This window comes from Raphanus sativus, chromosome 3, assembly GCF_000801105.2.
Source record: "Raphanus sativus cultivar WK10039 chromosome 3, ASM80110v3, whole genome shotgun sequence".
NCBI classification, from domain to species: Eukaryota; Viridiplantae; Streptophyta; class Magnoliopsida; order Brassicales; family Brassicaceae; genus Raphanus; species Raphanus sativus.
The window spans coordinates 13,110,989-13,131,538 of NC_079513.1; the positions used below are offsets into that span (position 1 = coordinate 13,110,989).

The 20,550-nt window shown below is 32.2% G+C and overlaps 2 protein-coding genes across 3 annotated transcripts; both read left to right on the forward strand.

The window, feature by feature from the left end:
- The first annotated feature begins 5,710 nt into the window (after positions 1 to 5,710).
- On the forward strand, positions 5,711 to 18,689 carry LOC130494366 (endochitinase At2g43580-like). Of its 2 annotated transcripts, none has more exons than XM_057005823.1 (2): positions 5,711 to 5,976; positions 18,071 to 18,689. In XM_057005823.1, the coding sequence occupies exons 1-2, from the start codon at positions 5,721 to 5,723 to the stop codon at positions 18,472 to 18,474; spliced, it is 660 nt and encodes a 219-aa protein (XP_056861803.1). In that variant the 5' UTR covers positions 5,711 to 5,720; the 3' UTR covers positions 18,475 to 18,689. The 2 variants fall into 2 exon arrangements, with proteins under 2 accessions (XP_056861803.1, XP_056861802.1); XM_057005822.1 differs by having other exon boundaries at positions 5,711 to 6,114; positions 18,071 to 18,685.
- LOC130509660 (uncharacterized) lies at positions 12,470 to 13,559 on the forward strand. The gene is made up of 2 exons (XM_057005824.1): positions 12,470 to 12,925; positions 13,036 to 13,559. The coding sequence occupies exons 1-2, from the start codon at positions 12,550 to 12,552 to the stop codon at positions 13,176 to 13,178; spliced, it is 519 nt and encodes a 172-aa protein (XP_056861804.1). The 5' UTR covers positions 12,470 to 12,549; the 3' UTR covers positions 13,179 to 13,559.
- Positions 18,690 to 20,550: the final 1,861 nt, after the last annotated feature.

Sequence of the window (20,550 nt, forward strand, 5' to 3'; positions counted from 1 at the left end):
TTCAAAATTATTGTTTTCTTCTGTATTCGTAATTTTCAGTCATATATATTTCTCATTTTGATCAGAAATTACTTGATTATTGTTATTATTTTATGGAGAAGAGCAGGTGTTGACGCAACTGGAAGTACCATGGTGCGAACGTACAGACAAAGTTCTTGTGACATGGACTTTATCTGGTATAGGAAGAGAGATCTGTCTTGACCTAGCCAAAGCTGGCTGCAAGATTATCGCAGCAGCTCGTCGTGTAGACCTACTCGAATCTTTCTATTCTGAAATCCTAGATTGATGAAGAAGAAAAGGCAAAATTGTTTTTCTTTTTTAATATTTTGACAAGGCAAATCGGTCAAAACACGTTTTAGGAAGTTATTATATTTTTAAAATATTTTCTTAACTGAAATTTCCTTAATTTTCACAAAAACGAATTTTTATCCGTAAAAGGCACCTTCTACACTGTGTAGAACCATGAAAAAAATCTCGAATGCAATTTCTACCTCACGTAGACGTTTGAGTAGTGTCTAGATTTCGTATTTCAGAAAATTTAGAATACTTCATAAAAGTAGAAAATGCATTTGATAGAAAAGTAGCTATATTTACAACTAGTAGAATTCACATTCTCCATATCTAAAATTTTAATTAAAAGTATATTGTTCATTTAAAAAAAAAGATGAATTTGTTTAGTCTAGAATTCCTTTTATATTACCCAATTTTCAGTAGAAGACAAAATCTACTTTTAATAGAACGTAATTTAAAATTTTATCTATCAAGTTTTTCAACCAAAAAAATACCAGTTTATTTATGTAAGTGTTTTATTAATTGTTTATATTTTTAATAAATTTTTGATTCATAAACTATTTATTTAATTAAGTTTCAGAAATAAAAAGGATAAAAAAAAGAAATTGACAAAAATATATTATACAAAAAGACAACCATGTTAAATTTTTGTTCCGTTTTGGTAATTTTAACTAGGAATTTATAGAAATAATAATAATATACCAAAAATATTTTTAATTTTCTTGGTCAAACCTTTTTTTCATTCAAACTTAAAAGACAGAGTCTACAGCAAAGTTTTCAAATTAACCATTGGGATTGTTACAAGCTAGGAACAGAGCGTTTTTCGCAAGGCAATCAGCGGCTTCATTACAGACCAGAGGGATAAATTTAAACGAGATAGAGAAAAAGGAATCACTCAACACGCCGATTTTAACGCCATTGCTTCTGCAATTAGACACTTAGAATCTGAGACAGAGAGCAATCACAGTTTATCCCTCGGGTTTGTAATCGCAATTTTTCTTCCTGTGAGGAAGTCAATTAGACACTTAGAATCTGAGAATTCACGTCTGTTAGACCAAAAGAGACAGCTTCAGAGAAAGCTGATTTTAACGCCATTGCTTCTGCAACTAGTGCTGAAGCTACAATACGTCGAGCAGCGGTTCCATCAAAGAGAACATAACCATCCGAGTTTGTACCTATCCAGCCCATTCCACCCAGCGATACACTGTTCCAAACTGCATCCGAGTACAAAGCTCAAACGTTGTCTGGTACATGAGGTAGTGTGTTCATCGGTGGACGGTCTTTAGATGAAACAATTTGTTTTTCGTTTTGGAGGTATTATCGCCAGTGGCGAAGCCAGGGCAGTGACTAAAGGTGCACGTGCACCCACAATATTTACAACATTAAGAATTTTAGTATGTAAATGTATAGTAAATCAGCTAGAGTAAATGATTTTCGTGCTAATGTGCACCCGCTAGTGTCATAGGTTTGACCCACTCATGTCATTTATTTTATTTTCTATTAAATATGCACACATACTAAAATATCTTTCTGCATTTGCCCCTGATTATCGCAGACTGCCATTCAATACCAGCCTTTATTGCCTTGAGTATCAATTCTGCTTCTGAGAAAGACTCGTATTCGAACAACAACTGGTTCTCACATTGTGATTTGCCCACAAGAAAAGTCATGCATTGTTAGGCAATTGACAGAGACTTCTCCCGTACGTGTAAGGGATGCTGCCTACCGTTGTCCCAACTATTTTCATGCCATTGCTTTAATTGGAGAAACTAGATTTTAACCCGCGCTTTCAAAGCGCGGATTTATGTTTGGTGAAAATTTTATATAATCACATTTATATAATCCGTCTTGTATATGCATTTATATAACCCGTCTCATATATGTGTTTTATATCCGGGTTTATGTTCGGTTAAAACTATATTGTACATGTATTTTTAGGTTTTTAATTTTGAATTAGATATTTTAAATATAAATCAATATAACAGTTTATAGTTTTGATCGGTGTTTTGAAACCCGACTCGGACCTGCGGTTGAACGAATTACCGGTTTGTAACCCGGTATTTTTAATATTGTGATTTTTCTAATGATAAGACAAATTCGGTGATCATAAGTTGGAAATTTGTTTAAAATATATTTATAGTTTTCAAAATCGTTCTAAATGATAATGATTGTTGTCAAAATTAATAATTTTAGAATTAAAAAACCGGTGGTTAATAACAGTATCAAACATGGAAATAATCGATGCAGTATCAAACAAAGAAATAATCGCAGGCCGAAATTAAATTAGGAAACCGGTGATTAATGACAAACCAAAAAATAATTAAGAAGAAATTGGCGCAGAATGTCCAGAAGAATACAAAGGAAATGTTCTTCGGTAGGAGTAAAAAGAGTAAAATCCAAAACATGCTTGTACTTTAATAGTATAGATGGTAATTGGTTACTTATGAAAACAAAATGGTGCGCACTCCTATCACTACCATGTTAATAAAAAATCATATTTTTGAATTTATGATTTCATTGGCATTTCAGATGATTAAGTATTCATGACATATTAAATGATTAATTATTCATGAAGTGAACAATTACATAATAATCTAGTAGTTTCCACTAATTCATCACTAGCTACTTTATTGTTTAATTTCTGGATTCAATGCGATTGTAAGACTTATATATGCATAACTTGTATGGTTGTTCTTCACAGCTAGAAGTAAAGCTAGGTATCATTACTTTACTTGATACTTGCCTTAATCCGTGATTTGACACGTAAGCAATACCAATAAACAATAAGATAATAGAAACTAGATTTTGATCCGCGCTTAAAAAGCGCGGATTTGTTTTCGAAAATAAAAAAGAAAAGTTAATGAACTTTTATAAGATAATGTGTATGAACACTAACCTTTGTACAAAATCACGATTCGGCACAGACGATTTAAAATTTCTTTATGTATATTATTAAGTTATAAAATCTTATTATATCGAGTTCAACTAATAAAAAGTATTTCCGTACTTGATTCAGACATGTAGTCAAACCGGTAAATTCGATGGCTTATATATAACCTGGTTCAGATTTAGTCAATTGCAAATATCAACAAATTATAATATAAAACAACAAAAAAACTAATATGGTTGATAGATATTCGAGTGATAATATTATATGGTTAAAATATCTTTCTAAAATATATATTTAAGTTGTTAGGGAGAGATAAAACTGATTTTTAAAAGATATTCTGCTTATGAAAAAATTAATTCGGTAGATATATTGTAGAAAGCTAATAGTGACTAAAATCTATGTTTTGAATTTACTTATATATTATATTTTTATTTTAAATTAGAACATGTGTAATGGTAGATGGCGCAAGAATGATATTCTCTTGTTCGTGGGTTAGTCAACAAAACTATTTTGTTTAGTTAACAAATTGACTAAAGTAAGATTAGAGAAATATTTGATAAATTATATGGTCAACTCACAAAAAGAAAGAAGTAAAAGTCGGTAATATATGGTGTAATATTATTGATTTTGTTACAAACATATAACTATAAGGTTAGACCAAAAAATAGTTAAGACAATGAAAGAGTCCAAACAACTTGTATAAATCGACTTTTTAAGACTGTTTTTCTTTTAATAGTATTGATATAATGTTTTATCATTATAATAATAATTTTGACAAGAAATTATCTAAAAATGTGTATCATAAACATAATGACTATAGCTCAGTTATTAGGTCGAGAACCTTGTTTACACGTGCGGCAGAGTTTTCAGAAGAGTTCATCGCGTAATCATGATCTTATTAATAAATTGTAAAAAATCTATTTCCGTAGTAAAGGTGGATTGGTAACCCACAACAGAGGTCATTCTACCCAATAAAACTGATACAACTAATTTGTTCGGTGAAATATCTCACGATGTCATCGACAACCGTGATATCCCAATGGCTACCAAAAGGGATTTATTGGAAATTCTCGGTTGAAAGTTCAATCTAATCAAATTTTGAATTTTTGACTTTTTATAAATAAAAAAACCAAGTACAAACTTCACTATTAGAAGAACAAACCAAATATCAAATATCATTTTACTTTTTGATATTTGCATCGTTACTTACTAAAGAATACTTGTTACTTGCAATCATGTGTAGATGCCATCCTTGTTGGTTCAAGTTTGACTCATCCGTAAAATTACAATTGACTAGTCTTCGTGATTGAAATACGAATTTTTATAGAAAGATTAAAAAACTGCAACATAAAATATTCATTTATATAATATGGTACTAGGAGCTGTATACTCTGACGTCTTGTTATGTACATACATGCCTTGGCATTCTATAAGTTTATCTCTCTCTACCATGGATGCCATCTGTATGAACAAACATAAAGAAAAGAAATGCGTGTAAACGTTATAACCTTTCCTTTAGTTAGGATGGTTTTGAGGCTGCTATTTCGGGCTACCTTTTCTTGTTCTTAGGGGTGATCTTTGGATCTTTGTTCCAAGATGATGTTCGTGTTTTGTTATATATCTCTTTCTTTCTGTAACATCCCGAGTTTTGATATGTGAAAAAGCTTAAAAAAATTGATTTGACTATCTATGTCACCAAAATTGACTTACTTTTTCCGGAACACATCCTGAAAGAACTCCAGAGTTAAGCATGCTTGAACTGCAGTAATAGAAGGATGGTGACCTATCGGGAAGTGATCGCGATAGCGTGCAAGTGAGACCAAAGCACGTGGAAAGGTCGAGTGGTGATTGTAGGGTCAGTAAATAATGATTTCGAGTCTTGGAAAATTAACGCCCGATCGTCAGATAGGATAGGGCCCACGGGCCGAAAAAGCGGGCGTAGGTGGCCCATTAGCCGTAGGCGGGTCAGAGGCGTTACACTTTCATTCTCTATCTAGATATGAGATAACGTGATTTGACCCAATTAAATTGAATAGTCAATTTTTTTCTTAAACATACATGGACTTTTGTCTCCATAATCTTTTGTTTCACTAAAAACTTTCGGGGGTCCTTTTTGCTATCAGGACATTTTGTTTCTGTCTTTTAAATGAACAAGAGTAATTAAGTTGAAGCTTTAAATTCTTAGTTTCAACCAATCAACCTTAAATCCACAAGCCAAGCAAATTTCATTTTCGGAGAGCGATGCATCACTGTAGTAACATTGGTTCATTGCAGCCTTTAAACGATGAAAATGAGATTGCTATTAGGGTTGAAGAAGGTAACTACTAATCAAGAGAGTCAAAATAATCGTTATGGCCCATGAAGAGCCACTTCTTGTGGAGTTAAAAGTAGAAATACATCAAAGTACGGACCCAACTGTTAAATAAATTAAATAAATGAAAAAATCACTATGTATTACTCCTCGTGAAGTGACCAATCTACCCAATATCTCTTCATATATAGAAATAGAACTCTCTCACAGCAAAAAACTACCTCAAAAATGGCATTCAGAAGAATTACCTTAATCCTTCTCCTCTCCCTCTTAAGTTTCTACTCTGAAATCGTCAAGTCCCAAAACTGTAACTGCCCCCCAAACGTCTGTTGCAGTCAGTTCGGTTATTGCGGTACCACAGACGCTCATTGTAGTCCTACGTGCCGATCAGGTCCTTGTAGAGGCAGTGGAACCCCATCAGGTGCTGATGCTGTTGGTAGCATTGTGACACAAGGATTCTTTGACGGCATCATCAACCAAGCCGGTAATGGTTGCGCCGGAAAGAGATTCTATACACGTGACTCTTTCATTAACGCCACCACTACTTTCCCTAGCTTTGTTAATTCTGTTACTAAGCGTGAAATTGCAACCATGTTTGCTCATTTCACTTACGAGACTGGACGTAAGAATCTTTTTCTGGTTCTATTCCTCTTTTTTTTTTGATATATCAAGAATTTTCTCGGGTTAAATCTATACTTCTATTTTGATGACCAGTGTCGTCCCAATAGTTAAGTAGTGAAAATAATGGTTTTAACTACTTAACTATAATAATCTTTTGGAAAATGTGGCCTCAAATTTTGTAATAATTTTTGTGGCCTAAAACTCTAACTTCACCAGCCTTATGCAGGAACGGCCCTGTTGATGACCAACATGGGAACGTCCTGATTTTGGGGGACTATAGGTAATTTACTACAGAAAATAAAATATTAAAATTTTGAGAACTTTTATTTATGTAAACTATCTTTTAAAATCTGAGAGTTATAGGCTAATGTTACCGCATGACCGGTTAGGATGACCAAAGTGGCATGATATAATCTATTCTAATTTATGTGTGATTTTTTTTTTAAAAATGGACTATTTACTAGACTTGGTCACACTGCATTCTATTATATTATTAATCTTCATATTAAATAATATCATTTAATATCTTAATTTTTATTTAAGATAAAAATAAATATTAATTAAAAAATTCTAACAAAATCTTTGAAGAATCTTTTCAGAATCCTTTTAAAATTTATTTTTGAAAATTGATTATTTAAATTTTAGTTGTCATAAAATATAATCAAAAATTTAAATTTAATTTAGTTTTGATTTATAAACAAAAAATAAAATTATATAAAATATTGTAATGATAATAATAGTCACTTAAAATGATTACTTTTCAAAAATAAATTTTACAAAGATTTTAAAAAGATTTTGTTGGAAAGCAATATCCATTTCTTTTTAATTATATAACATGTATAAAAAATTAACTTATCTTAAAATTTTATATATACAATGATCTATTATATAAACTGAATAAACAAAACAAATTACTAAAAAAAATCAAACACTTTGAATTACTGGTCCGGATTATAGTAAATTAAATATAAAATAATTCTGAAGTATGCTATTTCTAACAAATCTAACATTTTAATTAAAATTACTATATTGAACTAAATATGATAAAATTATTTTAAATAGTATATTTTATTTTCATAAATATAAAACATTTTTTCTAAAAATATAATATGTTGGTAGAATGGTTCAATATTAATAAACTATGTAATACATGTATAAAAAGTTAACTTTTCTTAAACTTTTATATATACAATAATTTATTATATAAACTGAATAAACAAAACAAATTTCTCAAAGAAATCTACATTTATTCTAAAAATATAATATGTTGGTAGAATGGTTTGACATTAAAAAACTATATAATACATGTATAAAAAGTTAACTTCTCTTAAACTTTTATATATACAATAATTTATTATATAAACTGAATAAACAAAACAAAATTTTCAAGGAATCTAGCACTTTGAATTACAGGTCGAGATCATAATAAATTAAATATAAAATAAATACAAAATAAGATGCAATCTATTATATTAAAATAGAAGTCACAATTTTATTTTATGTGTGATATTTTAAGTTGTACTATTATTTAGAAGATTTATAAAATACACATAACTTAACTATAATATCATTTAGTATCTTCATTTTTATTTAAAATAAAAATAAATACTAATTTAAGAAAATTCTAATGAAATCTTTAAAGAATATTTTCAGAATCTTTTCAATATTTATTTTCGAAAATTGATTAATTTCAAGTTTAGTTGTCATAAAATATAATCAGAAAAAAAAATATAATATAATCAGAAATTTAATTAGTTTTGATTTATAAACAAAAAATAAATTATATAAAATATTGTAATGATGATAATAGCCACTTAAAATGATTACTTTCCAAAAATACATTTTACAAAGATTTTAAAAAGATTTTGTTGGAAAGCAATATCTATTTCTGTTTAAATATATAACATGTATAAAAATTAACTTATCTTAAAATTTTATATATACAATAATCTATTATATAAACTGAATAAACAAAACAAACTACTAAAAGAAATCTAGCACTTTGAATTGCGGGTCGGGATTATAATAAATTAAATACAAAATCATTTTGAAGTATGCCATTTCTAACAAATCTGACATTTTAATTAAAACTACTATATTGAACTAAATATGATAAAATTATTTTAAATATCAGTTCAAAAAAATTATTTTAAATTTATAAGTTAGTATATTTTATTTTCATAAATATAAATTAAACCTTTATTCTAAAAATATAATATGTTGGTAGAATGGTTTAACATTAATAAACTATATAATACATGTATAAAAGTTAACTTTTCTTAAACTTTTTATATACAATAATTTATTATATTAACTGAATAAACAAAACACATTTTTTCAAGGAAATCTAGCACTTTGAATTACGGATCGGGATCATAAAAAATTAAATATAAATACTATACATAATAAGAAGCAACATATAAATACATATATATATTTGTGATCATTTGAAATAGTTAGTTAATTAACAGCATGAAAACTATAAAACTATTGTAGTTGAAATAGTTATTTAAACATTTAAATATATGAATAATCTTAAAATATATACTAATTAAATAAACCAAATATATATATAAACATGAAAATAAATATCCGCACGGTTGTGCGGGTCAAAATCTAGTCTATATTATTAAAGTTGAAGTACAAACTAGAGATATTTAGAAACAAGGATAATAGGATAAATGAGATATGTTTGGTAACATGGATAGTAGAGATGTGTACTTTCTTTTATTTACACATTTAGCCATTGTATTTTTAATAAATTAATAACAAATGAGAATTGCTTAAAACATGAATAACATATTTAATACTTCTTTTATTTAAACATTTAGCCATTGTTTTTATAATAAATTAAACAACCTTCTTTCTATATTTCTTTTTATTTACAATTCTGTCACTATATTTACAATTTTTTATGGTAAAAATAAAAACACAAACTGAAATATAAATAGTATATTATATAAAAAAAAATTAAAACAGTATTATTACCTTAATTAGTTTAGTCAAATATAAAAATTTCAAGAGTTCAATTTTTTTAAAAAAATATCATAAAATTAATAATAATTCATAGAAAACTAATGCAAAATATTAAAACTTTGAAACATGGATAAAAGTATGTCAAGAAGAAAAAAATAATGGCTTATGTTATTAATAAAAATTGGAAATCCATTATATCATTTTTAAAATATACAAAATGGACTAATCTAATTACCTAAAAACATTGTTTTGTCTAAAATAATCATAAAATAAATTTTAAATTTTATATAAATATTAAAATATGCATATATTCAAATATTTATTTTTACTAAAATATTTTCCAGTAACCGTTATTAAAAATATTTTCAATATATATAAGAAAAATACAACAAAAAGATTAATTTTATATACCAACTTAAATTTAGGTTTTTATATTTCACATTAAACTTTAAGAATATAATATATATGATTATTTATAAGATGGTACATATAAAATACTATTACTTATATGATTATTTATATTGACATGAAAAATGAATAGCAATATATTTTTTAAATATACATCCGCACGGACATGGAGGTCAAAATTTATTTTAAATTACAATGTAAATTTTTAATTAATATAGAAATATGTCACATTATTTAAACAAAATATTAATATAAAAGTATTGTACAGTTGCGTTCTAAAAATTATTTATTTTAACAACAAGTCAAATAAATATGTTGATTGGAGAGGAAATAAAACAAAGTCAGAGAAATAGATAGGCTCTAACTGGTGACCAAATGAACAAAGGAGAATAGCTAATTCCTATTTATTCCTTAAACTTGACACCATTCATAAGAAATATGAATAATTAGTTCATATTTGTTCCTTAAATTGGACACCATTTATAAGGAATATTTTTTTTTCAATATTCCTTTGCATTCCCTTTAATTTAAGGAATCATAGAACAAATATATTCCTTATTAAATCCGAGGAGGAACAATAGAGAATATATATTCCTATTATTTTTTCCTCTGTGTTTCATTCCTGGTCATTCCCATTATTCTTTTAGTGGTCACCAGTTAGAACCATCACTACAAGAAAACGCGTCTATAACGACGACTCATTACGAGGAAATTATTTCCTCGTAAACTTACATAGTGTTTACGACGATGTTACGAGTAAATAAATATTCGTCGTAAATTCGTTGTAAAGTTACGACGAAAACGATTCGTCGTAAACCCAATGTAATTTTACAAGGCTTTTACGTGGAAAGCCCAATTCGTCGTAAACTCATTGTAAATATACAAGTCATTTACGACGAATCATGTAACCGTTACTTTTGGTGAAAACGTGCATATAGTGTGGTTTAAAGTAACTAACTTCGTTGTAAAATCATTGTAAATTTACGAGTGATTTACGTGGAAAGCCGAATTCGTCGTAAACTCATTGTAAATATACAAGCCATTTACGAGGAATCATGTAACAGTTACTTTTGGTGAAAACGTGCATATAGTGGGGTTCAAAATAAGCTAACTTCGTTGTAAATTCGTTGTAAATAATATGTAAAAACGATGTAAAAGCAAAGTAAAACTTTTCGTTGTAAAATCCATGTTATACTTTCACCTACCACTTACGAAAATCGTCTATATATATGATCATTTCTCAATTCAAATAACACACAAACGAAATCAAAGAAAAAAAACCAGAAAAAAGAAAAACAAATGGCTGATGGCTTCAATATTTACGAGTTACGAAGTTGGATGTATTCGCATAAAGATGATTCCGGTAGAGTGACGGATGCATTTCTAAGCGGGCTAGAGACATTCATGCACCAGGCGGGCTGTACGCCGATCACGCAGGAAAGCGGTAAGATGTTCTGCCCTTGTCGGAAATGCAAGAATTCAAAATTTGCTCGTAGTGAAACTGTATGGAAGCACTTACTAAACAGAGGATTTACACCACAATATTATATTTGGTATCAACATGGGGAGGGTTATGGTGGAAATGAAGCTAGTAGTAGTAATAATTTTGAAGCTGCTGGTAATAGTGAAGAACCGAATCATTTGCATAATGAATCTAGTTATCATCAGGAGGAGCAGATGGTAGATCATGATAGGGTTCAAGACATGATTACTGATGCATTTTTAGAAACAACTACAACAATAGCTCATGAAACTGGAAATGTAGAAGAACCTAATTTGGATGCAAAAAGGTTTTATGAAATGTTAGATGCTGCAAATCAACCAATCTACACTGGTTGTAGAGAAGGTCTCTCTAAATTGTCTCTAGCAGCTAGGATGATGAACATTAAAACGGATCATAATTTACCTGAGAATTGCATGGATGCTTGGGCGGAGTTGTTCAAAGAGTATTTGCCAGAAGACAACGTGTCAGCTGAATCTTATTATGAGATTCAGAAATTGGTTTATAGTCTTGGGTTGCCTTCGGAGATGATAGATGTTTGCATCGACAACTGCATGATCTACTGGAAGGATGATGAGAAGTTAGAAGAGTGTCGATTCTGCAAGAAACCACGATTCAAGCCGCAAGGACGTGGGAGGAATAGGGTACCGTACCAAAGGATGTGGTACCTACCCATTAAAGACAGGTTAAAAAGATTATACCAATCGGAGAGGACTGCTGCATGGATGAGGTGGCATGCTGAACATGTCCAGAAGGATGGCGAGGTCGCTCACCCATCAGATGCAAGGGCGTGGAAACATTTCAACAAGGTATACCCAGATTTCGCTGAAAATATTCGGAATGTCTATCTTGGGTTATGCACCGATGGATTTAGTCCATTTGGTATGTCTGGGAGACAGTATTCTTTGTGGCCAGTTATTCTTACGCCGTACAACCTGCCGCCGGATATGTGCATGGAACAAGAATTTCTATTCTTGACCATATTAATCCCTGGGCCGAAGCATCCAAAACGGTCGTTGGATGTATTTCTTCAACCACTGATACAGGAGCTAAAGAGTTGTGGTCAGAAGGGGTAAGAACTTATGATTGTTCCACGAAAACCAATTTTACGATGCGAGCAGTTCTGCTGTGGACGATAAGTGACTTTCCTGCTTATGGAATGTTGTCTGGCTGGACAACTCATGGAAGGTTATCTTGTCCATATTGTCATGGATCTACGGATGCTTTTCAACTGAAGAATGGTAGAAAGAGTTGTTGGTTTGATTGTCATCGTCGATTTCTTCCTGTTGCCCATCCTTACAGAAGAAATAAGACATTGTTTAGGAAAAACAAAGTTGTCAGAGACAGTCCTCCTCCATATCTCACAGGCCAGCAGATCGAGGAGGACATTGATTATTACGGAGCTCAGAAAACTGTGAAGCAAGGAGGAAACTGGCATGTTCCTGGTAATATGCCTGATGGGTATGGGTTTCTCACAATTGGCATAAGAAAAGTATATTTTGGGAGCTACCTTACTGGAAAGATCTTCTTTTACGCCACAACCTGGATGTGATGCATATAGAGAAGAACTTTTTTGACAACATCATGAATACAATACTGAACGTCCCAGGGAAGACAAAAGATAACAAAAAGTCAAGGATGGACTTACCCGATATTTGCTCAAGAAGTGAGTTACATATCAAGAGCAATGGAAATGTTCCTGTTCCCATCTTTCGATTGTCATCAGAAGCGAAGTCAACTTTGTTTGACTGGGTTGCATCAGAAGTGAAGTTTCCTGATGGTTACGTTTCAAATCTGTCAAGATGTGTTGAACGAGGTCAAAAGTTCTCAGGAATGAAGAGTCATGATTGTCATGTGTTTATGCAACGACTACTTCCATTCGCTTTTGCTGAGCTCCTTCCAACAAATGTACATGAAGCACTTGCAGGTAAATATTAATTAATAATATACATATATATATATATATATATATATATATATATATATATATATATACTATGAAATGTTACTAATTTGGGTTATATTTGCAATATGCAGCGATCGGAGCTTTCTTCAGAGACCTTAGCACACGTACGTTCAAGGAAGAAGTCATCGAACAACTTCATGAGAACATCCCGATCATAGTGTGCAACCTAGAGAAGATATTTCCTCCATCATTTTTGACGTCATGGAACATCTAGTTGTCCACCTCCCGTACGAAGCATTACTTCGCGGACCTGTTCACAATGGATGGATGTATCCATATGAGCGCTCTATGAAACATTTGAAGGGGAAAGCAAGAAATCTTGCAAAGGTGGAAGGTTCGATTGTGGCTGGAAGTTTGACAGCAGAAACATCTAACTTCACATCATACTACTTTGCTTCAACGGTTCGTACGAGGAAAAGAGTTCCTAGAAGATATGATGATGGTGGAGTACCGCAATCTTATGCAGTAGACGGTGTTCCTGACATTTTCTGCCAAATTGGACGGTTTGGTGGTAAACTGAGAGAAGTATGGTGGTCCAGTGATGAGGATAAGCATAGTGCCCACACTTATATTCTGCTCAACTGCGAGGATGCTGTGATGAGGTAAATAATATTCGTGTGTATTATATGATATGATGTTAATTAATTATATGATATGATGCATTTGTTTAATTTGCAGCTTGTTTGTATCTCAAGTTGAAGAAGCAATACCAGGAATATCCGGAACCGAGGTGGATGCAAGGAAAGATAAGCACTTTGTCAAGTGGTTAAAAGGACAGGTAATATTAACATATTAATTAATCTTTGGTACTATTATTATTAATGTAAAATTCTAACAGTGATGTATTAATTTGTAGGTTGATTATGACGATCCATATTATCCTGTATGGTTTCATGATTTGATCCAAGGTCCAGTAGCAAAGGTCACCACATCATCTATGTACTTCACACGAGGTTTCACTTTTCATACATATGAGTATGAGAGACGTCGGGCAACAAGCAACTACGGGATATGTGTGAAAGGTGAAACAGACTTTTACGGGATCTTGCAAGAGATTATTGAAGTGAAATTTCCAGGGTTGTTGAAGCTAAAATGTGTCCTCTTCAAATGCGAGTGGTTCGACCCGGTGGAGAACCGTGGTGTTCGGTTTAACAAATTTGGTGTTGTGGATATCCATTCTGGGGGAAGATATAACAAATTCGAGCCTTTCATCTTAGCTTCCCAAGCCGAACAAGTTAGCTTCCTTCCATACCCTCGCCTTCGAAGTTCTGGGATAAATTGGTTAACTGCTATCAAAATAACACCTCGTGGACGGATTGTTGCTGGAGAAGAACCACCTTTGCAAGAAGAAGATGCAATCAATGAAGTTGAGGTACCTGATCAACAAACTGATGAAATTCTTTTGATCGACCCGGATAACCGTCAATATGAAGATCTTCCCGAAGATGTGACGGATGAAGCACGTGAAGATGAGTTCGATAGAAGCGATGATGATCATTGTAGTGATGTTGATGAGAACTCAAACGATTCTTCATGATGTAAAATATGTAACAAATGTTGATTTTTATTAGAATTCTTCATATGTGTATCAAATTCTAATTTATATAATATGCATTTAAAAAAAAATTTGGAGTTTATGGTTTCAGTTGGAAAAAGAGGTTGAATGTGTAGAAGATATGATAGTATAGATATGTAAGTTTGGGGTTTAGGGATTTTGATTTTCGGGGTTTCACATATTTCGTTGTAATTTCGTTGTAAAAAAAAACGCGGGCCTGGTAATTTCCTCGTAAAGTTTAGGTTCGTCGTAACTTCGTTGTAAACCATGAATCGGGGTTTAGGGATTTGATTTGTGGTTTCAAAGATTCGTTGTAAACACGTCGTAAACAAAAAAAGCGGGCCTGGTACATTCGTCGTAATTCCTGAAAGCACGTGTCCTCGTAAATTCGTCGTAAACTGAAACACGGGACTGGTATATTCCTCGTAAACCCAAAAACGCGGGCCTGGTACTTTAGTCGTAAACCCAAAAACCCAGAAAGCACGTGTCCTCGTAAATTCGTCGTAAACTGAAACACGGGCCTGGTATATTCCTCGTAAACCCAAAAACGCGGGCCTGGTACTTTCGTCGTAAACCCAAAAACGCGGGCCTGGTATATTCCTCGTAAATTTACGACGAATTTACGAGGAACGTGTTTTCTTTATATATGCAACGCCTCTGAACGAGGCTTCCTCGTTCATTCCTCACAAATCTCTCTCTCTCTCTAAGGTAACTCCTCTCTCTCTCTAGTTAGTTTTTTTTTTTATAATTAGTTTAGGTGGTTAGTATAGGGAATTAGTTTAGAGAATTAGTTTAGGGAATTAGTTTAGGTGGTTAGTATAGAGAATTTTTTTAAAAAATAATTAATTAATAGTGTTGTGATTTTTAATTATTTTTTTTTTAAATAATGTAGATCATGGCTCCTAGGAAAAAACCACCACCGACTTATGATGAGATGTTTGGCGACGGTGCCGGGACGTCTTCTTCTTCCGGCGGCCGAGCATCTTCTGATGCCGTTCCGGACTCTCAGACATCTCAGAGAGTTTGAAGTCCTCCTCCCGCACCTCACATGGCTCCACCTCCGCCACCAGCAGCTCAGATGGCTCCACCTCCTCCACCAGCAGCTCCGCAGGAGCCCATTCCAGGGGTAGATGTTCATCCAGACTTGCGGGTGCCTCCTCATGCACCATTCGCAAGATATACAGTGGAGGATTTGCTTTCCGCGCCTGGACGGGAGGGTATGGACGTTTTGGACCCCGATAGACCGCCAGGTACTTATTGGTAAGTAAATTTATAATTTAAAAATTTCAAATCATTTTTATATATTTTATTAACAAGTTGGTTCAATTTGCAGGTTTGGGCCAACAACCGTGTTTTCCGGAGCGTTTCAAAGACGATGAAGGGATACCTCGACGGAGCTTATCCAAACTGGAGCTTGACTCCAGATCACGTCAAGACCACTTGGTTTAAACAGTTTGCGGTAATTTTTCAATTTTCTTTTTTATATTTAATTTTATTATTTTTATTAATTATTAATAATTAATTATTAATGGTTTCATATTTTTGTTTGTTTCAGCAAATGTGGAATTGGTCCTTAGGAATCACCGAAATGGTGAAGAAGGAATTCGAGGCAAAGGCGAAGACTCGCTTTACCAACACGGTCTCGGATTGGAAGGATAAGTGGGAGATCTACGGCTATGACGGGAAGCCCACGGGGGTCACCAAGGATGTATGGGATGGCCTCATCGCTTTTTGGAAGCTACCCAGCTCAATCAAGAAGGCCAACTCCTGCTCCGCTTCCCGTAGGACCAAGGATAAAGACGGGAATTTGCCTATGCTTCATACCACCGGGCAAAAACCTCATGCCGGGATCCGTCTCGACGCTGTAAGTTTTAGTTGAAATATTTATTTTATTAATAAATTTGAATTTCAATATTTAATATTTTATTATTGGTTTTGTAGTTTGAGAAGACCGGAGTCATGCCATCTTTGTCCGACCTCTTCAAGATAACTCACGCCAAACCGGACGGGACTTTTGTTGATCCTGCATCCGAGAAGCTCTTCAACACTGTGGCTGCTCGGGTTGATGAGCGGGAGACGCAACTTACCCAGCAGTCTCCGGATGGATTACCCGTCAAATTGACGACGGAAGAGGTCGACAGGATCTTCGAGGAGGTAAAATTTAAAAGCTTTTGTTTAAATTAATTTTACTATTTCAACAATATTAACTATTTAATATTATTTTTTGTAGGTCGCTCCAAGAAAGAAGGGTCGGACGGTGGGAATCGGTTCTGTAAACGAAGTCGCAAGGGCGACTTCGTCTTACTCTTCTAGACGGGCCCAAGAGACTTCTCAGATTCAGGCTCGATTGGATACCCAGCAGGAGCGTTTAGACTCTCTCGAGAACCTGTTGGATATTATGGCGATGGGGAACCCCAACATGCAGAGAGCGTTGGCGGCCAGACGAGAAGCTCTCGGGATGCAACAACGGGATCCCGAATCTACCGATCCAGTGGGAGCGGGAACGAGCGGAGAGGGACCGAGCGGGACCGGCTACTTTGATGATGTATCGCTCCCGTAGATTTTTGTTTTTATAATTTTGTTTTGTAAAATATTAAAACTTAAATTTTATTTATGGAATATTTATTTTCTAAACAATTGTTTTTTATTATTTGAAATTTTAATTTTTATAATTTTCAAATTTATTATAAATAAAAATAAAATAATAAATGAAATTAATATAATTAATATAATAAATAAAATAACGATGTAAATTTGTCGTAAAGTTTACAACGAATTTACATCGAAGTACTCGTAAATACGATGTAAATAATTACATCGAGTTTACAACGAAGGAGATGTAAAGTCGTCGTAAATTTTACAACGAATTTACATCGAATATTTACATCGAATTTACATCGAATTCTTTACAACTTCTTTACGACGAATCTTTACGAGTTAGTTACAATGAGGCTTTACGTGGACATTACGACGAATGCTTTCCTTCGCCTTTACGACGAATTCATTAACTCGTAACCGTTACGTGGCGTTTACGACGAATCTTGTTTTACGACGGACGAATAACAACGAATCGTTTTTCGAGGTAAATTCGTCGTAATCCCCCTTTTACAACGAATTTACAACGAATATCGCCCTGGTAAATAATATGTTTTCTTGTAGTGCATAGTCGACCAGAGACACTCTAGAGTATGTCGAATTTATTATAAAGAAAGTTTCACTAAAATAAATACATTCAATAGCTACAAACAAATAATATATTTCACAAAAGTGAATAATAATATCCGCGTTTTCGAAGCGCGGATCAAAGACTAAGGCAACAATTAATATTCTTTACGTTTGCATTTACAATGGTGTTTGAAATGAAAAAAAAAAACTAGAAAGTAGAATATCATACAAACGTTTATGAAAATCATTATCTAGATATAAGATATTCATGCATACCCCAAATCTTGGATATTATAAAAATTGAGCACTTGATTTGATCTCAGTTGATCCGTTTGGTCCTCAATTAACCACTATGTTTCGTTTGCATATCTATATATATTGCATAGACTTCTGCTATATAGAGGAGCTAAACGGAGCATCACGTTCATTTTGCAACCCGAGCAATAGGCAATATCCATGTGCACCGGGTAAGAGCTACCATGGTCGTGGTCCGCTCCTACTATCATGGAACTATAACTACGGACAGTGTGGCCAGAATCTCGGTCTCGACCTTTTACGCCAGCCCGAGCTGGTCAGTAGTAACCCAATTGTGGCCTTCAGGGCGGCTATGTGGTTTTGGATGAAGAGTGTGAGGCCTGTCCTGAACCAGGGATTCGGATCCACCATAAGAGTTATCAGCAGTTTGGAGTGTAACGGTGGTAATTTAAATGCAGTAAACGCAAGGATTAAGTACTATAGAGACTATTGTGGACAGCTTGGTGTAGATGCTGGTGCCAATGTCACTTGCTGAAAAGTCTTCGACGTGATGTGGGAGGGCCGATGTGTGACAAGTGACTGTTTTATGTGAAAAAAAAAAAAAATTATTAACATGTAATAATCTTGTGAAAATGAATCGAATAATGAAGTAAAATAAAGATTTGTTTTATCGGTCAAAGCGGTTGAATGATCACAATTATACGATGACATATTGGAGCGTTCTGAAAAAGTAAAATTCCAATTGCTTTCACACACCTCTTGATAGTAGTTTATTGCTATTTTTGGTTGAAGAGAACAAATAAAAATAGTTTATCAAATTTCATTATTCAACTCTTTCACATTTTGTATGCAAGCTTTACTAATACATCAGCCAGACTAGAGCTGAGTATTTTATCCGTTAAATTTGATTTGATTTATTATTCATTTTGATTAAATACTGAAAATTTCGGATGTCCTTAAACTTTCGAAGTAAAACAAATACTAAAAATCAATATTCACTAAAATAAAAACAAATCACAAATATTAAATTTTGGAAAACAAATTTCTGATCCGATCCGGAAATATATAAATACATGTATATCTTCATTATATTTAAAGTTTTACATGTATAAAATTATATAATTGTTATTCAGACATATGGTTTGTCAAATTATATTTACATTATTATTTATATAAAAGTATTACATAAAAGGAAGAGAAATTTTATGACAATTATATTTTTTTCTTAAATTTTGTGGTATTATAATTGTTAACTAAGTTTAAAAAAATTACAGATAGATTCACTACTTCATTTAATTTTTGTCTTATACATCATGCAAAAAATGTTTTACAAAACAAAATTGTATCAAAATTTTAAGACTATTTGTATTAATTAAAACAGATAAGATATCCGTAAGTAATCGTAAATATTTGCAAATATTTATTTATTTTCCGGATATCCATTTCTTCAAATATCTGTATTTTTCCGAAATAAAGCAAATCGAAAAATTAAATATCTATAACATACGAAGCAAATCATAAATACCTTTCAAAATCCGGATATCCGATCCGTGTCCAAGTCTAAGCTAGACAACCCAAATCACAACGCTTTTATTTCCTTCATAATTATTGATGGACAAATAAGTACATAACCTTCTAGAAGTAATTTAAAAAAAAAAACAAGTCTTTGAACTGTGAGATGACAACAATTATCTGCTTTGTACTCTCTTTGGAGATTAATTGAACAAAACTTGGGTGAACCTTCAAATTCACCACACTTTCGAGGACCAATCAAAATGTCATGTAAATAATTAAAAAAATATATTGTGTTAAATATAAAATAAGTAAAAAATAGAAAAATGCTAATTTTAACGATATTAATGCTGCTATCTAAAGTCTATACCTTAAATTTTAAATTTTAAACTCTATACTCTAAATCCTAAACTCAAATCATATACCCTAAACCAAAATTTCATACACTAAACCCAAATTCTATACCGTAAACCATAACTGTATACCCTAAACCCAAAACCTACACCATAAACCCAAATCGTATACCTTAAACTCAAATCTTATACCGTAAACCTAAACCGTAAACCCTAAATTCAAACCCTAAACAAAATTTTAGATTTAGAATTTATGATTTGGGTTTAAAGTATAGAGTTTGTAATCCAAAGTTTTGTTTAGGGTTTACGAGTTTGGGTTTAAGGTATATGAACTGGGGTTAGGGTATAAAGTTTAGGTTTAAGATATAGGATTTGGATTTAAAATTTACAGTTTGGGTTTAGGATATATAGTTTGGGTTTTGGGTCTATTATTTGGATTTAGAGTATAGGATTTTAGCTCAAAAATTTAGAGTTTAGAATTTTGATTTAAAATTTAGGCTTTAGATATCGGCGTTAATGTCGTTAAAATTAGTGTTTTTCTATTTTTAACTATTTTTTAATTAATATAATATTTTTAATTGATTTATCTATGTAATAGATTGATTGGTATTATAAGGTATAGTGAATTTGAAGATTTACTATAGAGGGTGAACCCAAATCTTGTTCAGATTAAAACGATTCTTTATCATCAAAATAACCAAATTCGATTAATTTTTGTTAACACAAATAAGACTATATTAATATAG